The sequence below is a fragment of the Solea senegalensis genome, unplaced genomic scaffold (genome assembly GCF_019176455.1).
Source record: "Solea senegalensis isolate Sse05_10M unplaced genomic scaffold, IFAPA_SoseM_1 scf7180000014445, whole genome shotgun sequence".
Classification (NCBI taxonomy): Eukaryota; Metazoa; Chordata; class Actinopteri; order Pleuronectiformes; family Soleidae; genus Solea; species Solea senegalensis.
In genome coordinates, this window is record NW_025321048.1 from 9468 (window position 1) to 32860 (window position 23393).

Consider the following 23393-nt stretch of genomic DNA (forward strand, 5'->3'; position numbering starts at 1 on the left):
ATGAAAAATATTGTTATAATATTGTCAGGCTAAAATAACGTGAGTTGTAACTTTCACTTTCGTTCATAACCTGAGTGAGTCAGTTTCACCCGGAGTTTAGTGACGTTGAGGCTCATATTGAATTCTCATTGGCTCAGATGGAGGTTGACGTTCACGCCTCTCAGTGTTTTTATCTCAGTGTTTGTCGCTGGAGTCTCAGTTTGTCTTCTTCTGGATAATGACGCAGTTTCACCGTCACTTCAACAAACGGAGAAAATCACGATGAAGATCCTGCTTTTACTGGTTCTGCTGGGAATACACAGCGCGAGCGCACGTGAGCTTCTTTTATGTATAATGTTTGATCGATTGTAACAAATGTTTCATGTGTTTTTATCATGTTTGTATGAATGTGACGTCATCTGATGGTCCTGGATGTTTAGTTGTAGGACTCCATTCTAGATTCCAACAATGTCAAATATATTGAATTATATGATTTAAATCTTTCTTTCTTTCTTATTGTTTATTATTTTCTTCATCATACAGTCTAATGTGCACATATGCACTTCCACCATTTCACTTTTAGTTATTCATGACCTCATGAAGGTCTATAAAAAGGTGTGAGCTCCAAACGCGGAAAACAACGTTAAAACCTTTTTAAGTGTATTTATTATCATCTGATATGATGAATAAACTTCATTTAGACGTATCTTACTGATAATTAAACCCTTTTATACAACATTTCACAATAAAATAAGAATCAGCAGCTAAATTGTGTATATTTTATCATTAAATGTGACTCTTCTCATAATGATGAAATAAATAAATAACAGATAAATACCTTCTTGTCAAATGAATTTGTGAATGATTTATTTGTACAACACGTTTGGATAAAAAAACAAATTCATAAATAAATAGTTATAAATACATTGATAAGATATTACTAAAGAAAACATTAAAGTCTATAAGTTATTTTTAATGAAGAGAATTATTCAATAAAATAATAAAATCTTATAAATATACAGTATGTCTAGATAGATATTTGTCACTGAGGAGGAGTGAAATGTGTTTGAATGTATTTGATGTCGTCTTGACTCTGAGTTCAGTGATTTATAAAACTGTCATTCTGAAATCTTAAGTCTTGACGTTCACTGTCTCTCACAGGAATTCACTCTCTGAAGTATTTCTACACTGGATCATCTGAAGTCCCAAACTTCCCACAGTTTGTGGCTGTTGGTTTGGTTGATGATGTTCAGATACTTCACTATGACAGCAACACAATGAGAGCAGAACCCAAACAGGACTGGATGAGGAAGATCACAGATCCAAAGTACTGGGAGAGTGAGACTGGGTACTGTTTGGGTTCCCAGCAGGCCTTCAAAGCCGACATTGAAATTGCAAAGAAGCGTTTCAACCAAACTGGAGGTTTGTTTGTGTTTCACTTTTTACTGATAAAATGTGTATTAATCACCTCACACACTCATATTATTTATACACAGTCTACTTTAACTAACGCCTCTTTCTGAAAGTATTAAATAATATTTTCTTTTTTTTAACAAAGACTCAGGAAATGTAAACATGTTTAAATCTTCATTCACAGCCTGAACAGCATTCACACTTTTTCACAGTGAGACTGTGTCGCTCTGCTGTTACACCACCTGTACACTAGATGTCAGTGTAGTTTCTATGATTGAAAGTGAATGAATCATGTTGGAGTTCTAAAGTTGAACAACAATGATCCTTATTGATATTATTCTGATTATTTATTTATTTTAAAGGTAATCAGTGAAGATGATGTTTGCAACCAGTGAACTTATCAATGTGACTGAGAGTCATGGAGCAGACATGCTGCTAATCTGACCAATCACAGTTTAGAGCTGCAACAATTCATCAATTACAATCACAATCACTTTTTATTGTGAAGTACATTTACACATACAAGGAATTTGACTTGGTGTTTTGGTGCATTTAAATAGAAGAAAATACAATTAGAAAATAAAAATAAAGACCTAAGATATAAATAAATGTATACAGCAACGCAAACACAAAATATTTACATGAGGTGCAGTGGGTTAAAATAAATTATTATCATTATTTTTTATATGTTTTGTGTTAATATGACGCATAAATCTACATTTGTTATCATTAATATAATGTTGGCTGAATTGTGGGCTGGATCATGACAGTTTGTTTTTATGTGGGGGGGTGGGGCCAATTATTTACTGTGTATGAATAAAATGTGAATGGTTAAAAGTTAAAAGATAAAAAGGTGTTCTTTTAAAAAGATTGTTCACATTTTATGACCAAACAAAACTGAATTTCTAAAAGAATCAACAGTTGAATGGATCATTAAAACAAAGCCCTGTCAGTTGTTGCTGTGTTGTCGATGACTTCAGCACAGAATCTTCAACTCTAAATGAATATTACTTTTATCCATGAAATGAAAATGTTGACAATTATCATTACCTTATACTCTATTACTCTTCACACCTTCATGTTCTCTTCATCGTCTTTGTCCATGTAAATCATCCACTTTATCACCGTTTGCATTTCTAAATAGTTAATACTGGGTTAAAGCAGCGGAGGTCAGTGATTGTGTGATGATGATGATGATGCAGAGGTCAGGGGTCATCTGCAGAAATAACATTTGTAGAATAAGCTCCAGGTCAGTGTGTTCTAGTGATGATTCATCAAAACTCTGATCTGATACAGATGAGGTTAAAGAGGGTCCACACACAAATATTCAGGTCTAAGTTTGAACTCGTTATGGGCGACATGGACAAAAGATAATATCTCCACGATAACGATAATGAGTGGATATCCTTTAAAACTCTGAGATATAACTCATCGATTGTTGCTTACAATCATAATATCAAAGGGACACCGTGTTTAAGGAAAACAGTTTAGACGTCACCTGCAACCAGGCTCCTATTGGACGATACCAGCTGTCAATCACTGGTTTAACTCCATGTGAAGCAATCACAGCAGCGTCTTGTGTTGTTTATGTTCCACATTTAACAATGTGTTTAACCAAAAGCACAAATGAATAAAGTGATTATTCAACATGAACCAAACTGCTGACCAATGAAAGTGATTCTAACACCAGGTGTGAACCAACTGAGGCTGTGACAAGTAATCTATTCATCAATGATGAATCAGTTACTAAATGAATCAACTGTTTCCATCAATATTCTTTTTTCTTAGTTTTAAAACACATTGTTCAGCTTCTTCAATGTGAATATTTTCTGGTTTCTTGTTACAAAGAAATGATTAAAAAAACGGATTAGTTTTATTCTCTGGACAAAAGAGGACATTTGAAAACATCATTTGGAGGTTGATCAATATTTGTTGACGTTGTACAGAACAAACAGCTGATCAGTGATTAATGGAGAGAAGAATGAATAATGAACATAATGGTTAGTTGCAGCCCTGGCACCAACGCAGCAGACTCTCAGGTGTGAACACAGACTAAAGTGACGTGACGTCATCACACAGACTTATTCTGTGGAGTCGTCATGAAAGTGAAAACTGTGTGTTTGTGTTGGATGGAACTGACCTTACTTTCTAGCACATGTCTCTGCAGTGTTGCTCCTGCACATACACACTTTGAGATGACGCTGCTTCACAACAGTATCTTGTACGAACACAATTACAATAAGAAGGAAAACAGAATTCAAACATTGAGTCGAGTGTGACGTCAAAGTCAACTCGGCTCACTGACTCGTCCCACACCAGCGTCACAGGAAAAACTGTCTCACAAAACTCAAGAGAAGTGAGACAGTTGTTGAATGAAACTTAAGAAAAGGTGAATCAACAGTGACCAGTGAACATGACATGAGAGTCAAACCAGAGAAATTCTCTGGACAATTGTCACAGAACATTTTCTGACACATTACAGTTGAAACAGTGATTTAATGACATGATGAAAATGTCTCATCATAAATAATAAGATTTTAAGGTAGAAAGTAGAGCAACACATGATATTACATTTATTGTGCAATAATGAACCACATTGTGTAGAACAAATAATAAATAAATGACAGAATGAGACATTAGATTTGATCATAGTGTCAGAGCCATAACACTTTTTATTTAATGCTGATTAATGATGTCACTCCATCAAACCTGTGTGTTGTTCTCTGTGGTAAAGAGATGATGTGAACACTCTCTCTCTCTCTCTCTCTCTCTCTCTCTCTCTCCCTCAGGTGTCCACGTTTTCCAGAAAATGTATGGCTGTGACTGGGATGATGAGACTGGAGAAATTAATGGTTATGAACAGCATGGTTATGATGGAGAAGACTTCCTAGTATTTGACCTGAAGACAGAGACATGGATCGCTCCATCATCACAGGCTTTCATCACCAAAAACAAATGGGATGCTGATAAAGCTTATCTTGCTAAACAAAAACAGTACTACACCCAGTTGTGTCCTTATTGGTTGAAGACGTACATGGAGTATGGGAAGAGCTCTCTGCAGAGAACAGGTAAAACCCCAGAACCTGAATGAACATAATCTTCATACGTGTCTTTTATTTCTGATGATGTCTTTTACCACCACTGTGTCTCACACTGATGATGTCTCTCTCTCTCTCTCTCTCTCTCTCTCTCTCTCTCTGAGTGAATGGTGGGAGTGAGCGTGGCTGAGAGCGTGGTCAGGGTGAGTGATTTTCTAACTTTTCTGACTTATTCTATACTCTTCTTTTTGCTGCTTGGTGGTTTTATGTTGATATTTAGTTTTTCTTTTGTGACCACTGATTTTAAGTTGTTTATAGTTTATAGTTTTAAAGTGGACATATTATACCCTATTTCCCCCATTAAAATAGTTCCCTGGTGTCCTAATGAACATGTCAGTGACATGCTTTGGTCAAAATACCATAAGGATGAAGAATCATAGTAGTTCAATAACCCTGCTAAACCTGCCCCTTTCAGAACGCTCGGTTTTCGTGCATGGTCCCTTTATATGCAAATGAGACACAGGCAAACACACACCCACTTCTTCCAGGGGGTTTCTGATTTGTCCTCTTTACAGCGCTTTACAGCTCTATTCGTCTCCCCCTCCCTCCACTAGCTCTCTGACAATATCAACATGTCAGCGAGAGTGCCGTCACAGGAAGAGCCGTCCTACATAAGGATCGAGCCGAACACTGTCCAACTGTAAATCAGTTAAAAACACTTCAACTGAACAGAAGATCAGCGGTGACACAGAGAGTGCAGCACCGCTGATCGCCACCGCGGATCGCCAGCGGCGCGCTGAATAAACTGTATGTTGCTGTATCAGACCGGAGACTGTGCTCCGGAGACCTCACCACCGCTGACCAACTCCGGTGCTCCGGCGAGCTGGCGGTCAGCGGTGGCGATCACCGTGTAAGCTGAATAAACTGTATGTTGCTGTATCAGATCGTGTGTTCGTGTGTTCGCACCACTTCACATCAGACTGCGACCAGCGGTCGCCGTATTTAGTCAGGGGACGTATTTCACCGACGTACAAACACACAAATTGTTAAGAAAATATCACATAGAGCTCATAACTGACCATTCTGACACGTCCTAATTAAACATATTTGTTCAATACGTCCTCCATGACCGGAGCACAGACTCAGTCTGATACAATCACATAAAGCAGCTGTTTATGCAGCTCGCAGCTGACTCTCTGTGCAGCGGTGCTACACTCTCTGTGTCACCGATAGCGATCGCCAGCGCTGATCGCCAGCTCGCCGGAGCACCGGAGCTGGTCAGTGGTGGTGAGGTCTCCGGAGCACAGTCTCCGGTCTGATACAGCAACATACATTTTATTCAGTTTAGGCTATCGGTGACACAGAGAGTGTAGCACCGCTGCACAGAGAGTCAGCGGCGAGCTGCATAAACAGCTGCTTTATGTGATTGTATCAGACTGAGTCTGTGCGTACTGAACAAATATTTTTAATTAGGACGTGTCAGAATGGTCAGTTATGAGCTCTGTGTGATCTTTTCTTAACAATGTGTGTGTTTGTACGTCGGTGAAATATGTACCCTGACTAAATACGGCGACCGCTGGCCGCAGTCTGATGTGAAGTGGTGCGAACATACGAACACACGTTTGCTGACTTTATCCGGCACATTAGCTTCATATATAAAATCCTCTGTAAAACACTGTGCTCCACTGTGCAGCCACCAACAGCACACTTGTCCCTCCGCGTTGACATAATACCGCTCTTCCTCCCTCGCCTGCACTCTCGCAGGGACAAGGTGGAGCTAAGGTGGAGCTTGCGAAGTAAATGTACTGGTGGGGCGGTAACATTCGCGGTGAAATGCGCATGCTGACGTCATAAGCGTAGGGAATTCAACATGGAGTGTTTTATCACCTATACTTACACTAAGCGGAACCACGAAAACATGACTGAGTATTGTTTTTCCACACTTTGGCGACTGGTAGGGCCTCCAGAGTCCCAAATATCAGTATTAAAATGGTTAAAAAGTTGATTTTGCATAATATGTCCCCTTTAAAGTTATTTGTGTTTGACGGTAGCTGCCGCCGGTGCTGCAGCCGTGCAGGTAAATGGCAGCACCTGTAGTCTCTGGGTTGGAGAAGCTGACTCGCCGACATGCCGTTAGACTGTGTCCGGATGTCGGCGTGTCAGTGGAGGCGTGCAGCCTGGCTGTGGGTGCAGTCGTGGGCTACAGCAGCGTTAAATCCGCCTCAAGGATGAACAGTGCTGTCGTCATTTTTTTAGACAGCACTGACAAAGTTAACGAGCTGGTTGAGAGCGGCGTGGTGGTGGACGGCTCTCTGGTGCAGGTGTTACCTCTAGTAACACCTGCTAAAAAGATTATTATTTCAAACGCACCGCCGTTTTTGAGCAATGAGGCTCTAATGAAGGAACTGTCGCGGCACGGAAAACTCGTGTCCGCGATAAAGATGATTCCACTGGGCTCTTGAAGCACATCGTGTCTTTCAGGAGACAGGTATTTATGATACTCAAGGACAACAGATCCAAGTTAAATCTGGTTCTGAAGTTCAGAGTAGATGATTATGATTATACAGTTCACGTCACCTCAGACTCGCTCAAGTGTTTCGGTTGCGGGGCAGAGGGACACTTGGTTCGCTCATGCCCGAGAAAAGCAGGTGATTGCCGGCCTGACGCTGCCGCTGCTGCCGCTACAGCGGAGCCGCCGCTCAGAGCCAACGGTCCCCGCACAACACACACACCACAGACACACACACCTGAGACACACACACACACACCACAGACACACACACACCTGAGACACAGATACCACAGACACACACACCACAGACGCAGACACACACACCACAGACACACACACCCGAGACACAGACACCGCACACACACACACCACAGACACACACGGAGGCACAGAGTGATGCAGCACACACACAGACAGGGGAATGCCCTGACGGACAGAGTGTCCATACTGAGTCCTCTGCAGTCAGAGGACAGACAGTCACCAGAGTAGCAGAGGCTGCTCTGGACTATAACGATGATATTGTTGACGACTCAATGGGTGAAACAATGAAATGTTCAATCAAACGGAAAAACCCTGAAACTAAAGTAACCACCAAAAAAAACAAGAAAATGTCAAAAGTTAATTCACAGGTGTCCTCTGAGGGGTCAGAGGACACCTGTGAGGGGTCAGAGGTTTTACTTTAGAAAAACCAAGTCCGAGTACAGCTCGTTACAGCAGTGGTGGGACATTGGAAAAGTCCAAATCAAACAGCTCTGCTTACAGTTCACTCTCAATGTCACCAGAGACTTGACCAGGTCTATGAAAGATCTGGAGAGAGAAGTGGTGGAGCTGCAGGGTTCAGCAGACTCCACAGGAGATCGAGAACAGTTTAGAGTTCTCAAAGAAAAACGATCAGCTCTGTCAGACCTGCTGGGCGTCCACGCTCAAGGTGCTCTTGTGCGGTCTCGCTTTAACAAAGTAGCCAGGATGGACGCTCCGTCCCACTTTTTCTTTGGGTTGGAGCGTAAGAGTGGACAGAGGAGGCTGATGCACTCGCTGAGATCTGCTGACGGACAACTGCTGCAGGAGGACGAGGAGATTCGACAGTGCGCCTCCTCCTTCTACCAAGATCTCTACAAGACAGAGCTCCTGGAGGATCCGGAGGTGGCGCTGTCTTTTCTGGAGAACTTGCCCAGAGTGCTCGAAGGAGACAAGGAGCAGCTAGAGGCACAGCTCTCAGCACAGGAACTGCAGGAGGCACTGCAGAGTCTACAGAGCGGGAAGGCCGCCGGCATAGACAGTCTCCCTGCAGAATTTTATAAGACTTTTTGGACTATACTCGGGGAGGACGTACTGTGTGTCCTACAGGACAGCCTGGACAAGGGACGGCTGCCTCTGAGTTGCATGAAGGCTGTCCTCACCCTCCTCCCAAAGAAAGGAGACCTGCAGGAAGTGAAGAACTGGCGTCCTGTGTCACTACTGTGTGCCTACCTGGCAACGAGGCTCCGGAGAGTGATGGACCAGGTCATTCACGTAGACCAGACCTACTGTCTGCCCGGCAGGTTGATATCTGATAATATCACCTTAATTCGGGATGTTCTGGACTAGGGCTGAACGATATGGACAAAATTTCATATCTCGATATTCATGCCAGATATCTCGATATCGATACGATACAATATGACTACGGGTTCGGTGAAAACCAAGCATTTTTCAGAAAAATAAAAACATAATACAAGAGACTGTGGAAACTTTCCACATGGAAAGTGCAGTTTTATTGACGAGAACTCACAGCCAGTCATCAACATTAACATAAAGATAACATCACCAATCAATAAATAAAAAATCAAACATTTTACTGCAGCTCTGCTTTAACAATAAATAACCAATATATGCAGCAGCTGGTGGAAGGTGAGACATTAAAGTGCAACATCTTATATTCTTCATAAGACAACATAACAGTATGCAGAAAATGCATAACAGAACAGAGGTAGTTACAGCACAACTTCTACAGATTCTTTGCCAGGAACACTAGCTTGTTAACCATGTCTGGCTTCAGACAGGACCTCTCACAACTCACAATGTTGCCTGATGCACTAAAAATTCTCTCTGAGGGAGAGCTAGTGGCCTGCATGCACAAGTATTTTCTTGCCATGTTGCTGAGCTGGGGAAAGTTGACTTTGTGAGTTCTCCACCACAGAAGGGCGTCCTCTTCCTTGTCAATTGTGGGGGACAGCATGTAGGCACTCAGTTCAGCTTCTACGGCAGCAGTGGGATCGATTGGTGCTGTGGCACTTGCAGTGGATCTTTTAAAGAAGCTTGCCAATGACTTTTTAGCCTTTTTGGTGGGTGGGGGGACCCCCACTGGGGGTGAAACTTCTTCCACTCTGGTGCACTCAACAGCATGCTAGAAAATAGTAGAAAATTATTTTCTACTATTTTGTTTTATAATACAGTATCATAATATATGAATGATCATCACTTTATGAATTCAGCTTAAACATTTACTGAAACATAAGATAATGCATTTAAATGGAAGGAACTGTTCTCATTTAATCCATTCTAACCATTATTTTTACCTTGTGTTCCATCGTCTTCATCTCTGACACCAGTCTGTCTTTGATGAAGGGGACGTCGTTAACACTGATGTACTGTGTCTTATATCTTGGATCTAAGAAGGATGCCACATCCAGGAGCTCTTGTGTGACTCTCTCTTCATACTTGCTATTCATGTACTCCAACATTTTCTTTTTTAAGGACTTGGTCATGTCAGTGTCACCCTCGTCTGGTGCCAAGATGGTTGTGTTAAACAGGTTGAGTACTGGCTTGATGTGTGAAACACTAACATAATCCTCCCCTGACAGAGCATCTGTGAATTCAAGCAGTGGTCCCAGTGCCTTGCTGACTGACTCCAGCACATCCAGATCTTGATGTCCAAGAATTAGGTGCCGGGTGTTTCTGTCCTCTGAGAGGACCTCATGGAGTGCTTTCTGCTGCTCCAGAATCCTGTTAATCATGAGCACCCTAGACCCCCATCTAGTTTGACACTCAGTTATGAGTCCATGGACTGGAAGGTTGAGGCGCTTCTGGGCTTGATCAAGTGCCACTCTCTTTTTCCAGCTGTGTGAGAAGTGGCACACCAACTTTTTGCAGACACCTGTTGCACGGCTGATCCGGTTGTCACCTTTCACTGCGTTTTCTAGAAAAAATAGATGCACAAAATAATTCATGAATATACTACAATAGCTAAATAACCACATATTAATGCAGATTGTTCCTCTCCCACCCCCACACACACACACACACACACACACACACCCTCTCTCTCTCTCTCTCTCTCAAAGTTATTAAAATAAACATAGCAAAACGTACCTATTGCGAGGTGTAGCCTGTGTCCAAAGCACTGAAGGCGCATCCAGCCATTCACCTCCAAAGCCTTTATCATGTTTGATGCGTTGTCAGTCGTCACGCAAACCTGTTGGTCCTCCTTCAAGTCCCAGTCTGCTAACGCACCTCTCATCTCCTGCGCTATATTATCCCCTGTATGCTCCCCGGGGAAGAAGGATGTCTGCAGACAGCGGGTCTTGAGTTCGAAGTTTGTTGTAATAAAATGGATCGTTAAACTGATGTAAGGTTCGGTTGTCCGGCTTGACCACAGGTCCGTGGTTGTGGCAAAATGATCGATTTGACGGAGCTCGGATTCAACATTCATTTTACACTCATTATAGAGTTTTGGAATGGCCACTTGATTAAAATGTGTTCGGGATGGTATTTTATAACGCTTGTCCAGCGTCCGAACCATTTTTTTAAAGCCCTCTTTTGAGACCGTGTACGCGGGTACCATGTCTTTTGCGATGTGGTACGTTATAGCGTCTGTAATGTCTTTATGTCTGGTGGACGTCGACTCATAAGGTATAACGCTACTGAATGCATCAGTAATCACACTTTGCCTGGGCTTCTTTTGGCATGACTGAGAAGTCCCCGGTGTTTCTCTCATTCTAATGCACTCTTCGTGCAGCACGCGATGGTGTTGTTTTAGGTGGTGATACATGTTGGTTGTGCTACCTTGCTTCGTCGCAACTTTCGCCAAGCACGACCTGCACAACACCTCGCTCTGGTTGACATCATCCTTTTTGAATCCGAAATACCTCCAAATAATGGAGGATGATTTATGTTTCGGCACCAAATCACCACCGGCTGCATTATCTTTTGCACTCATGTCTTTTTTCTTTCTTTCTTTTTTTTATTTTCCCGCTGTGTACGTCTCCGTGTCCCTCCTGACCTCCTATGTTGAGCATGCATGAAATAAGGTTTGTGGTTGGCTGGCCGTAGTGGTGCATTCAAGGGAAATCGTAAAAAATGATGTTTTTTGTGACTGCCAGAGCTGTACATGCAGGGCGAGCGCGGGGGAAAATCTATATAGTTTATATCGTTGCTTTTTCGATATTAATATCTTGAATGTTCATATCTAGATATCGATACGATAACGATATATCGTTCAGCCCTATTCTGGACTTCACTGGTTCATAAGGCTCAAAGCTTGGTCTGATTTCTCTAGACCAAGAAAAAGCTTTTGACAGAGTTGAACACCTTTACCTGTGGCAGACGCTGCAGGCTTTTGGCTTCAGCTCAAGTTTCATAGCTAAGATCAGGGTCTTGTACAATGACATTGAGAGTGTGCTGAAGGTTAACGGTGGTTTGGGAGCTCCTTTTAAAGTTCACAGAGGTGTCAGACAGGGCTGCTCCCTGTCAGGCATGCTCTATTCTCTGGCTTTAGAACCTCTTTTACAGAAACTGAGATCTCGCTTGTCTGGTTTTTATTTCCCTGGTTGTGATCATTGTTTTAAACTCTCTGCTTATGCCGATGATGTCATTGTTTTATAAACAACCTACAGGACATCGAGGTTCTGAGCAAAGCTGCTCAGGACTTCCGGAAAATCTCCTCTGCTAAGGTCAACTGGGAGAAGAGCGAGGCCTTGGCAGTTGGAGATAGACCTGAGAGAGAGCTGCTTTTACCAGGAGGACTAACATGGAAGAAAGGAGGTTTTAAATACCTCGGGGTTCACCTCGGTGACGCCACCAACACCTCCAAGACATTGGGAGAATTTTATCGAAAGGGTCGTGGGTCGTTTTAACAGGTGGAGATGGATTCGTCCAAAAATGTCTTTTAAAGGTCGGATTCTTGTCATCAACAACCTGGTTTCCTCCATGCTGTGGCACCGCCTGATGTGTTTGGACCCCCCTGAGGATGTGCTCTCCAGAGTACAGGCCGCTCTGGTGGATTTCGTCTGGGACCGTCTTCACTGGGTCCCACAGAGCGTCCTCTTCCTTCCCAAAGAAGAGGGGGGTCACAACCTGGTCCACGTGGCGAGTCGGAGAGCTGCTTTCAGCAAGGAGGAGCTAACTCTCTGTTCTGGCTTTTAAAGGAACCGGTGACTCTGGGAACACGGCTCCGTGGTGTAGTGGGTCCGTCCCTGCTACAGAGACTATGCGCGGCAAAAATCCTGACACTAGGTCAAGTGGCGGAGGTTTGCGGCCCGCGGTTGGACAATGAGATCGGTCTGGCCGAGCGTCTCGAAACCAGGTCAGTCAGAGTGGTCAGTCTCCTGCTGAAGGACTGGAGGCAGCAGTTGACTGATTCTGAACTCTGTCTGATCTCGGACTACTGCAATGGACGAACACAACCGGACTCTACAGACCCTTTCCCTGAACTCACCATCTCACCTGTTTTTAAGTGTGATGTAAACATTCTGCTGCAGACGAACCAATCCAACAACTACAGTCTGTGCAGTGTAACAGGGAAAGTCATGTACTATGTGATGGTGAAGGTTTTAAACCAGAGTAGACTGAGAGACAGAGTGGACACTCCATGGAGACACCACCTGTCCCTCACAGAGGATCTAAGGCCAGAGTGGAGCTCACTGTACAAACCACCGTTAACTAAAAAAGCAGCAGACTTACAGTGGAGGGTTCTTCATGCTGCTGTAGCAGTGAACGCCTTCATCTCCATTGTCAACCCTAATGTCACAGACACGTGTCCTTTCTGTCCACAGAGAGAAACTGTCTTCCACTGTTTCTTGCACTGTGCCAGATTAACTCCTTTGTTCCACTTCCTGTCTCACTTGTTCTCGTTATTCACTGAGACTTTTTCCTCTTGTGTTTTTATTTTAGGTTTTAAATACACGAGGAAAAACAAGGCGAAATGTCAACTGCTGAACTTTTTAATTGGTCAAGCAAAACTGGCAATTTATGTTTCAAGGAGGAACAAAGTGGAAAACTCACTTGATGTTGACTGTCAGCAAATTTATGTTAGAATGATAAAAACCAGGATAAAGACTGACTTTGTTTTTTTCCACTCAACAAACAACACAGAAGAGTTTTTAGAAACATGGGGAGTGAAAGACGTGTTGTGTTGTGTGAGTGATGGACAATTATCTTTCTGCAACAGTCTGAGTTAAATGGAGTCTTTTTCTTTTCTTTCGTACGTTTACTTTTATTTCTCCATGGTTTTAGTTTAAGTAACAGAACACAACTAATTTTTGTTATTGTTCATGTTTCTGAGCAAATAAAGAAGTTTAAAAATCAAAAAAAAAATCTCTGTCTCACTCTCTTTTTCCCGTGTCTCTCTTTCACACACACATTTATAAGCACTCTTTTTTTCTTCTCCTCGTGTTTTCCTTTTTTGTTTGTTTATGTCCACAACAGTTTCACTCTCTGTCTCTTTTAGCGTCCACAGTCTTTTCTAAGTCTCTGTCTCCCATTTCACATTTCTTCATCTGTCTCTTAGAGCTCGACTAAATAATAAAGAACAAATTAGTTATTTGGTCCATAAAATATGTTGATCTGTGTTTCTGAAACCTGGAAATTATGATGATGTTCTCAAATGTCTTGTTTTGTCCATAAACCAAAATTATTCACTTTTAGTTAGGGCCCGAGCCACAAATGGCGGGGGGCGGGACTGCGAGGAACCTCCTATTGTAATCCTTCAGATTATTATTATATCCGTGGCTTTCCGGTCGTTTTTGAGGGGTTAACGTGCATGAAAACTCCTGAAACTTGGCATGGAGGTCAGGTCTGGTGAAAATACGATATTGGCATAGGTCCCAAACCCGTGTGTTACTCAAGGGCTCTATAGCGCCCCCTAAGTTGTAAACTGAGGCAAAATTGAGTTTCACTGAATTTCCCAAAACTTGGTGGAAAGATGTTATAGACCAAGACGAACAATAAAGTCGACTGTAACCATGGCCTCAACTCAACAGGAAGAAAAAAGGTCCAGACTGAAAAAGTCCAGTCCTCAGATGTGTGAAAACCTCAATTTACAGCCAGACTCAGAAACGAATGCAGGATCAATGACAGCAAACAGGAATGTGAGTTATAATAAAGTGTCAACGTTTGTTTTCCTTCTCCAGAGCTTCCCTCAGTGTCTCTCCTCCAGAAGTCTCCCTCCTCTCCAGTGACCTGCCACGCTACAGGTTTCTACCCAAACAAAGCCTTGTTGTTCTGGAGGAAAGAAGGAGAGGAGCTTCATGAGGACGTGGACCACGGAGAGACTCTGCCCAACCATGACGGAACCTTCCAGATGAGCACTGACCTGCGAGTGTCATCAATCCCACCTGAGGACTGGAGGAAGTATGACTGCGTGTTCCAGCTCTCTGGTGTGAACGAGGACGTTGTCAAAGTACTGGACAAAGACGCCGTCCAATCCAACAGAGGTAAAACTCCTAAACACTCCTTTAATTCACTGTAATAGTTCTGCAGGTCATGCTTGTTGCTTTTCATTGATTCATGAACACTTTCATTGTAGGTGTGTATTCAGTCCATGCTTGTGCTGCATCATGACATCATCATGTGACAAATCCATCAAAGAAAAGTTTTCTTTCACTACTTGTCTTCATGTTATGGTTTTATTTTATAAAACCTTTGATAAAGTTGAAAGTCTCCAGCTTAAATCATGGTCAAAAGTTCAGTTCTTCAGTGATCCACAGATAAAATGGACATTCTTTCTTTTGTCGTGATGAATAATTACACCATGTGACCACTAGAGACAGTTTTTTATTCATGTCACTAATGATGAGTAGATTCACATGTGCATAAATCAATAAAGGTCAAATTGATCGGTCAGATATGTTCACAGTTAAAATGACATTTGGACACAATATTAGGATTTGAATGTAGATATATTTGCTTATATACATATTTGGAAATAATGTCATTATGAGTCAAAATGATTTGATTTCCTCATAAATAACCACAAATAAATAATAAATATCATCAAATAAAAAGGTTATTTATGCCAAATTTAATCCTACGTGCATTTAAAATATGATGTGAAGTGTAAACATATAAAACATATATATATATATGTTAATCAATGATACAGTAAAAGATTGAACTACATATATTGTGTGTGTGTGTGTGTGTCAGCTGCTTCATGTGCACAGGTTGTGACTGTTTGTTTTTTTGTGTTTTTGGTGAACAGTGAAGCCAATGGACACGACCATCATCATCATCGTTGCAGTGGTTGTTCTTATCGTCATCATCTTCGCTGCCGCTGCTTTCTTCTTGTACAGAAGATTCAGTGGTGAGAGCAACACACACACACACACACACACACACACACTGACAGTGTTGTCACTTGTTTTATTTCACACTTTGAGTTGATGCTTTAAAGTCACAAAGGTGAGATTTCTTCACACATGGATCATATTTGTAAACCTGTATCATCAACATCAACAATCCAATGATACTAAACCACTTTTGCTCCATTTATTTCTTCAGACCAGGTTGATTTTTGTTTTTTCAAAGGTTCACTTCTGACAGAGACACTCACACAAACATTTAGGCCAAATATTTACATGTATGCGTTTCATTTGCATAGAAACGTAGAAACTTCAAGTGACTTTTTTCAGTCAAACATGAAGGAAACAATTGAAAATGACATTTCTAATGTAATGTTTGTACATTGTGACTGATGAAATAGGAATGTTTTCACACTCAACAGATTTCTGCTTTGATTCCAATTTAAATAGACGTCAGTGTCACCATGACATCATCACTACAGCGTGATGATGTCATGGAGCAGGTTTAGAAAAAGAAATGATTTCTAATGTGGAAACTGAAGCTGGAAGTGATTTCTGTTTCACTTTGTGTGAGTTGAAGAGAAACAAATCACTGGTGACAACATGATGTTTGGAATGATTTTCATTTTCTTTCCTTTTTCAGCCAAATCCGCCCCATCTCGTAAGTAAAGATTTGTATTTCCATGATTCATATTTAGAATTTAGAATTCTAACTTAGGTTGAAATGGACGTGGTATTGACACAGCTGTTATTCTACATGTTTACAGAACATGTCCAGGTTTATATGTGTTCATACAGACATATGAGAGCTTTGCTTTTCATGCAAAGACTTGAAAAAAGAAGGAAAGAAAAGAAAAGTGTGATCTTTGTTAACAATGTGTTTCTGACCCCACAGCTGCGAGCAGCACTGAGGTGCAGCAGCTGAACACTGAGAGAGAATAAATGACAAATACATCACCGTTCCTTTGTAAGTAAAACAAAATCACTGAAGAAAAATAACTTGAAATGTTTCACCTCAGATTTATGAAACACTACAAGGAGTTTTCTGTCCATAAAGAAGATCAAATGAACGGCTTTCTTAAAGTGACATGAACATTTTTGTCACCATAAATATTTGGGTCATAATACCCAGCTCTAACTGTCTCACCAGTCTGAATCATTGCAGTTTTACGTCTCAATGACAATGTGTATTTATGAAATCTGTCTTTTTTTCAAAATATTCATCATCATTTAATGTTGTTTTCTTTCTGTAGGTTCACGGAAATCTTTGTGTGATCGTCCAAAACAAATCCACACATAGTTCCATTTTCATATTCCTGGTGTTGGGTATCGTCATGGAAACCATGAGAAATAACACAACTCCAAATACACATTGACTATATAGACTTTCTTTTCATTCTCTGGTTGTGTAAAATCACTGGGGACAACAGTGTAAGTCCATCAGCGTCATTCAATCACACATTTACAACGTGGTATAGAGACTGTAGATTAGCTGCAGGTGTCATTGTGCTTTTATTTGTGGCACAATGTTTTGCCTCTTTACTCAACAAGATAGAAAATGATTGGACACATTTCCACCTGGTTTGTGTTGCATCTCTAAACTCACTGTTAGTTCCATTTGCAGAAAATCTCTTTCTTCACTATATACACGATGCCACATGTTGATAATAATGATCACATATTCAGTGATGTATCGGCTGTAGATCCAAGACACAAACACACATTAAACAATAAGCATCAGTGCTCATCTGATTTTCCACTTAAATATTTGGCTTGTATATATCTTTCGAAACTTTAAATGTTAAAAAATAAATATTATCTTTTTGATAATTATCAATATCATGTTTATTGCAGTTATAATATCCTAATATATGTTTTGGTCTGTTGATTGTATTTTAATCAAATGAATTAATACAAAAGGTGTGGGGTTTTTAAATTGAATAAGTATTTGTATGTGTTTTGGTAAATTAATTAATGTTAAAATAAGTTGCACTGTTATTGCTTTCCTTTTTTTACTTGTATCTTGCTTTTCAATATTCAATAAATCCCCTGATTTTCCAAATTTATACTGTCTCTGTTTAGTTTTTCCTCATTTCACACTCTTAGAGCAGGCTCTGTAAACTCTGCTGCTCCTCTGCAGTGGCTCCTTGTAGCTTTGGAAAGGAAATTAATTCTGTTATTTTTGTGTCATTTTAGTTCTACATTCACAGGAAACTCTTAATTTGCTTTATTTTTTCCCCCAAATCATTTATTGTTAACTGTTTTTTTTTACTGCCACACAGTGTTTCCCAAACTTTCTATATTAGAATCTAAATCAGGACAAGAAGTAGCAACTCATTTACACCTAATATCAAACTTGAACTCAGATGTGTGGTCAATGAATTTCCCCTTCATTTTGTACACGTTAATGTAAATCGTGTACGCATAAATTCTAATGAACATGTCGGGAAATAGTTTGATCTAAAAGAATCACTGTGCTCTCGTTTGTGCAATCAGGGGAAATACAGGGGTGTAGTGGCGCCTTTACGCCACAAGAGGGAGTGTCCCCTCAAATGAGCAACTGTGTCAAGGGTGAAACACAGCCGATGCACACAGTGTGTAACCTGCATCCGGCTGGACAGAAGCGTAACAATGCGTATTGCCATGTGTATTTTCAGACTGTCCAGTAAAGAATGTGCGTCTTTATTGAAGTGTGCAACAAAGGTAAAGTAAGGTTAACAAAACACGCAGGACAAAAGGTCCTGGATCACAAGATAAAACAAATGCTAACACAATAGCCTCAGACCTTGAGTTAAAGAGGTCTGCATCGTTAGAACAACGCAAGGAATGTAATATCAGAGAAAACGTTCCTTAAACTCCAAATGCCGACAAGTGGCACACCATGAGTTGTTAACCATTGACTCTGGAGTAACACCAGTACACAGAGTTCAAAGGTCAATCACGTAAAACAACAACTCCTCTCAGGTTTTTCTAAAGACGGACAAAGCGCAGCCGCCACCATCTAAAGCCAGCCCCAACTCAAGTCTCCCAGGCGTCTTTATACTGCAAGGCTGGTAATCGTCAGGCGTAGTTTGGCTGATTGCATTCCAGCCATTGATGGCTGAGCGTCCACAGCTGGACAACAGAAGCTGCAGCAAACCTAAACACACACATACACACAGACACACACATACATGTACACAACAGCTGGAACACACTGACAATAGGCTGATGTGCTCAACTGCATCTGTTTAAGTAGATGAACCTGGTTGATTGGACTCAACCACTCTCTGACAGCCAGGGGGGTGTTATGGCAGCCTGCTACACTCGTCCTCAGATGAAGAAGACCATCTGTCCCCTTCAATTATCTATGGACTGGACAGAGAAGTATAGAAGATCAGGCAGGAGATGCTTTGAGTGAAGCTTGGCGTGAAAGGTTTGTGTTCAATTTAAGTTCTGTTAATGGTTGGGCTCATAAAACTGCAGTGTTTTTATGTTTTTTTCTTGTATTTAGTTTTTGACCTTGACCTGCTCTCATAGTTTACACCTATGGTACGGGGAAGAACTGCACGAGTATGGGCTGGACGTCCCAGGACCAAGATGGAAGACACCAACAAAGGTGGTTGACAATAATGAAGTCAAGACTTTATCCACACGGAAACAGAACTTTACCTACATGATCTTTGTCTTTGTCTTTTTAAAAGGTTTTCTGTCAACACGTCATTGTCTCAAGAAATGTCTTCATCCACGTGACTGACTTTGTCCAACATGACTGTAAATGCTGTCGTACATATGCTAGGCCTGTATGTGGCGCTGTAATGTTGCCACAGAAACACACCAAAAGTCAACATTACAAAGTTTACAATTACAGAGACACAATGATCCAAACCAGGGCGACTAAGGAGAGAAAATGAAAGTTCTCATAAAGTCAAAGACCGAACCATTTGCAAACACAATCAGATGAAGATGAAAGCGACAGTGAATATAAGAGCAGGAGAGACGAGGGACGATGACCACGTGGTTGTTTTCCCACAGTAACCCAGTTACTCTGTTGTACTGGTTGTATCGCTCAAACTTCAAGTAACACACTGTAGGATTTGCTCTCAGGGTCCCCCTACAGTTGGTAAACAGTATTGTTTGTTCCATTCATCCATGCAGTGTTTCCTGCTTTATCCTGACACAGGGTGAAAGGCGGGGGACATCCTGGACAGGTCACCAGTCCATCACAGAGACAAACATTCACAGGTGGGTGAGTGTTCAATTCACCTGTGGGTCTTTCTGCTACAAGGCAACAGTGCCGACCACTGCTCCTCCGTGCGTGGACATTGTCTGTCTGTTACGACTGTGGTCAAATATATGATGGACGATCAATGATAGCAATGAACTCTGAAGCAGGACTTCTAATGTACAAACATCCCTGTCTTCAGAGCAGGTACAGTCGCCTATGTTATAGCACTTTATACAAATATGATGACACTGTTTTATTTTTCAGTCTAACACAAACAAACATGGTGCTTTAGTTTGTGTAGTCTGTGTTCTCTGCTCGGCTTATATAACCCGCGGCTCATTGTATGCACATTGTTGTGATTTATGAACGAGATGTTGGTTCACATGTGTCATTAATGAATTCAAATTGGAAACAAATAAATCCACAATGAATTACATATGTCATTCGTTTATTAAAACATGAATGCATTTGATCTAAACGCATATATAATTATTTCACTTCATCGTTTCATGGTCCTTGTGCAGCAGAAAATGAATTCTTTGATCAGTTCTAAATAAAGTTAAATGTCAGGAAGTAGCTTCATGAAAGCTGCACCAATATTCTCTCATGTCCAGCCTCTTCTTCTTTCACTCTTGTAAAGTGTAATGTTGTCGTTGTTTTTGTGGCACGGACCAGAAACCAGAGGTTCCATAGTGTCAATGCAGGTGATGCAGACCTGCTCAGGCTTTGACAGAGGTGACATTCACCCTGCTGTAAGTTCATGTAGCATCAAAATGATCTTGGAGACATTCTTTATTATTACAAGGTTGAAATCTACCTACATTGTGTGCTGCTGCATATCTCCAGTAGCAGGTTTGAACCAGTAGGGGGAGCACTTCATCCCATTTAATCCCCTCTGAAATCAGTGAAACCACATTTGGTTCATTTCTTTTATTTGCTTGTGTGTTTGTTTTTCTATGCTGGTTTGTAAAGAAAGTTATAAATGTGAACAGCAGCCATTAGGGTTAGAGCAGAGGTGTCAAACAGGCGGCCCACGGACCATACGCGGCCCTTCAATCGCTTATATGCGGCCAGTCTTGTATAAAGTACCTAAAAGGGATACTTGAGTAAAAAAAGCTAAAGTGTCTTACCAGAAAATGACTTTGGTAGAAGTTGAAGTCACTTTTTATAATATTACTTAAGTAAAAGTCTTAAAGTATATGACATTTACTGGACTTAAGTACCAAAAGGAAGTTGCTGATATAAAATGTACTTAAGATTTACAAGTAAAAGTAAAAGTATTAAAAATAAAAGTGAGGAGTTAGGATTGAGTCATGGTAGCTCAGTGGTAGGATGAGTTGTCTTTGAACTGGAAGGTTGTGGGTTTGATTCTTGTCTCTGCTCGTCTGTGTGTCCTCCAGCAAGACACTTAACCCCATGTTGAAGTGTGTGAATGTATGAAAGATGTGTGAATGGGTGAATGTCAAAACTGTAGTGTAATTATTATTTTTGTTAGTGAGTAACAAAGAAGGGAAATGTAGTGGAGTAAAAGTTGCTCGAAATATAAGTTACAAAGTAAAGTACAGATACGTGAATTTTGCACTCAAGTACAGTAACAAAGTATTTGTACTTCATTATATTACAACATGTGGCCCAACACTTAATATCATGTTATGAAAACATGGCTGAACCTCAGCTGCAGGGAGGCGATAGAATATAATATTAATATATTCACTAGCAATGTTTTATAATAGTAATAAGACGACATCCAGGTGTAATCAGCACGTTATTAAATGTATTATATTCAACATTAATATGTACATGAGCTTGTTTTGTGTTTTTATTACAGTTGTCCATATTATTATTGACTGTTTTTGATATTTATACTTTCATTTAGCGTCATAAATGTGTTGATATTGTGAAGTGTTCATCATTCCATTTGAAAACAGACACTTTTACTTTGAAATAATGTGAAATGAATAACCTAATTGTGATCTCATGATGGAATACTGTGTGATAAATCTAAGCTCTTTTCCCACCCTTGTTGTTCCGCCTCCTCTTGACCAGACTCGACACTCATTGGCCCCCAGGTCATTTTGAGTTTGACACCCCTGGGTTAGAGGAAGGCTCAGGGTTGGGCTTATGAAGGGGGGCGTGTCCTGAGCCAACTCCTAAAATAACGTGAGTTTGTAACTTTCACTTTCGTTCATAACCTGAGTGAGTCAGTTTCACCCGGAGTTTAGTGACGTTGAGGCTCATATTGAATTCTCATTGGCTCAGATGGAGGTTGATGTTCACGCCTCTCAGTGTTTTTATCTCAGTGTTTGTCGCTGGAGTCTCAGTTTGTCTTCTTCTGGAGAAAGACGCAGTTTCACCGTCACTTCAACAAACGGAGAAAATCACTATGAAGATCCTGCTTTTACTGGTTCTGCTGGGAATACACAGCGCGAGCGCAGGTGAGCTTCTTTTATGTATAATGTTTGATCGATTGTAACAAATGTTTCATGTGTTTTTATCATGTTTGTATGAATGTGACGTCATCTGATGGTCCTGGATGTTTAGTTGTAGGACTCCATTCTAGATTCTAACAATGTCAAATATATTTAATTATATGATTTAAATCTTTCTTTCTTCCTTATTGTTTATTATTTTCTTCATCATACAGTCTAATGTGCACATATGCACTTCCACCATTTCACTTTTAGTTATTCATGACCTCATGAAGGTCTATAAAAAGGTGTGAGCTCCAAACGCGGAAAACAACGTTAAAACCTTTTTTAAGTGTATTTATTTTCATCTGATATGATGAATAAACTTCATTTAGACGGATCTTACTGATAATGAAACCCTTTTATACAACATTTCACAATAAAATATGAATCAGCAGCTAAATCGTGTATATTTTATCATTAAAAGTGACTCTTCTCATAATGATGAAATAAATAAATAACAGATAAATACCTTCTTGTCAAATGAATTTGTGAATGATTTATTTGTACAACACGTTTGGATAAAAAACTAATTCATAAATAAATAGTTATAAATGCATTGATAAGATATTACTAAAGAAAACATTAAAGACTAAAAGTTTATAAGTTATTTTTTAATGAAGAGAATTATTCAATAAAATAATAAAATCTTATAAATATACAGTATGTCTAGATAGATATTTGTCACTGAGGAGGAGTGAAATGTGTTTGATGTATTTGATGTCGTCTTGACTCTGAGTTCAGTGATTTATAAAACTGTCATTCTGAAATCTTAAGTCTCGTTCACTGTCTCTCACAGGAATTCACTCTCTGAAGTATTTCTACACTGGATCATCTGAAGTCCCAAACTTCCCACAGTTTGTGGTTGTTGGTTTGGTTGATGATGTTCAGATGGTTCACTATGACAGCAACACAATGAGAGCAGAACCCAAACAGGACTGGATGAGTAAGAACACAGATCCACAGTACTGGGAGAGTCAGACTGATGGCCTTTTGGGTCAACAGCAGACCTTCAAAGCCAACATTGAAATTGCAAAGAAACGCTTCAACCAAACTGGAGGTTTGTTTGTGTTTCACTTTTTACTGATAAAATGTGTATTAATCACCACACACACACACACACACTCATATTATTTATACACAGTCTACTTTAACTAACGCCTCTTTCTGAAAGTATTAAATAATATTTTCTTTTTTTAACAAAGACTCAGGAAATGT

The 23393-nt window shown here is 40.5% G+C and overlaps 2 protein-coding genes across 3 annotated transcripts; both read left to right on the forward strand.

The window, feature by feature from the left end:
• Positions 1 to 186: 186 nt before the first annotated feature.
• LOC122761222 (H-2 class I histocompatibility antigen, Q9 alpha chain-like) lies at positions 187 to 17566 on the forward strand. 2 transcript variants are annotated; one of them, XM_044016401.1, is made up of 8 exons: positions 193 to 313; positions 1141 to 1401; positions 4182 to 4460; positions 14331 to 14633; positions 15401 to 15502; positions 16144 to 16161; positions 16396 to 16467; positions 16754 to 17566. In XM_044016401.1, the coding sequence occupies exons 1-7, from the start codon at positions 262 to 264 to the stop codon at positions 16440 to 16442; spliced, it is 1062 nt and encodes a 353-aa protein (XP_043872336.1). In that variant the 5' UTR covers positions 193 to 261; the 3' UTR covers positions 16443 to 16467; positions 16754 to 17566. The 2 variants fall into 2 exon arrangements, with proteins under 2 accessions (XP_043872337.1, XP_043872336.1); XM_044016402.1 differs by lacking the exons at positions 14331 to 14633; positions 15401 to 15502; positions 16144 to 16161; positions 16396 to 16467; positions 16754 to 17566 and adding an exon at positions 13093 to 13492 and having other exon boundaries at positions 187 to 313.
• Positions 17567 to 22007: 4441 nt separating this feature from the next.
• Positions 22008 to 23275, forward strand: LOC122761223 (H-2 class I histocompatibility antigen, Q9 alpha chain-like; the record flags this gene model as incomplete). The annotated part of the gene is made up of 2 exons (XM_044016403.1): positions 22008 to 22142; positions 22975 to 23275. Coding segments are annotated over exons 1-2 (353 nt in total), but the record flags the coding sequence as incomplete, so codon positions are not given.
• Between the last annotated feature and the right edge of the window lie 118 nt (positions 23276 to 23393).

Excerpts from the sequence above, each read along its gene's own strand:
- LOC122761222 (XM_044016401.1), top strand. The coding sequence starts at position 262 with ATGAAGATCCTGCTTTTACTGGTTCTGCTGGGAATACACAGCGCGAGC. Across the intron at positions 4,461-14,330 it reads GAGCTCTCTGCAGAGAACAG|AGCTTCCCTCAGTGTCTCTC; the intron begins GTAAAACCCCAG and ends TTCCTTCTCCAG. Across the intron at positions 14,634-15,400 it reads CGCCGTCCAATCCAACAGAG|TGAAGCCAATGGACACGACC; the intron begins GTAAAACTCCTA and ends TTTGGTGAACAG.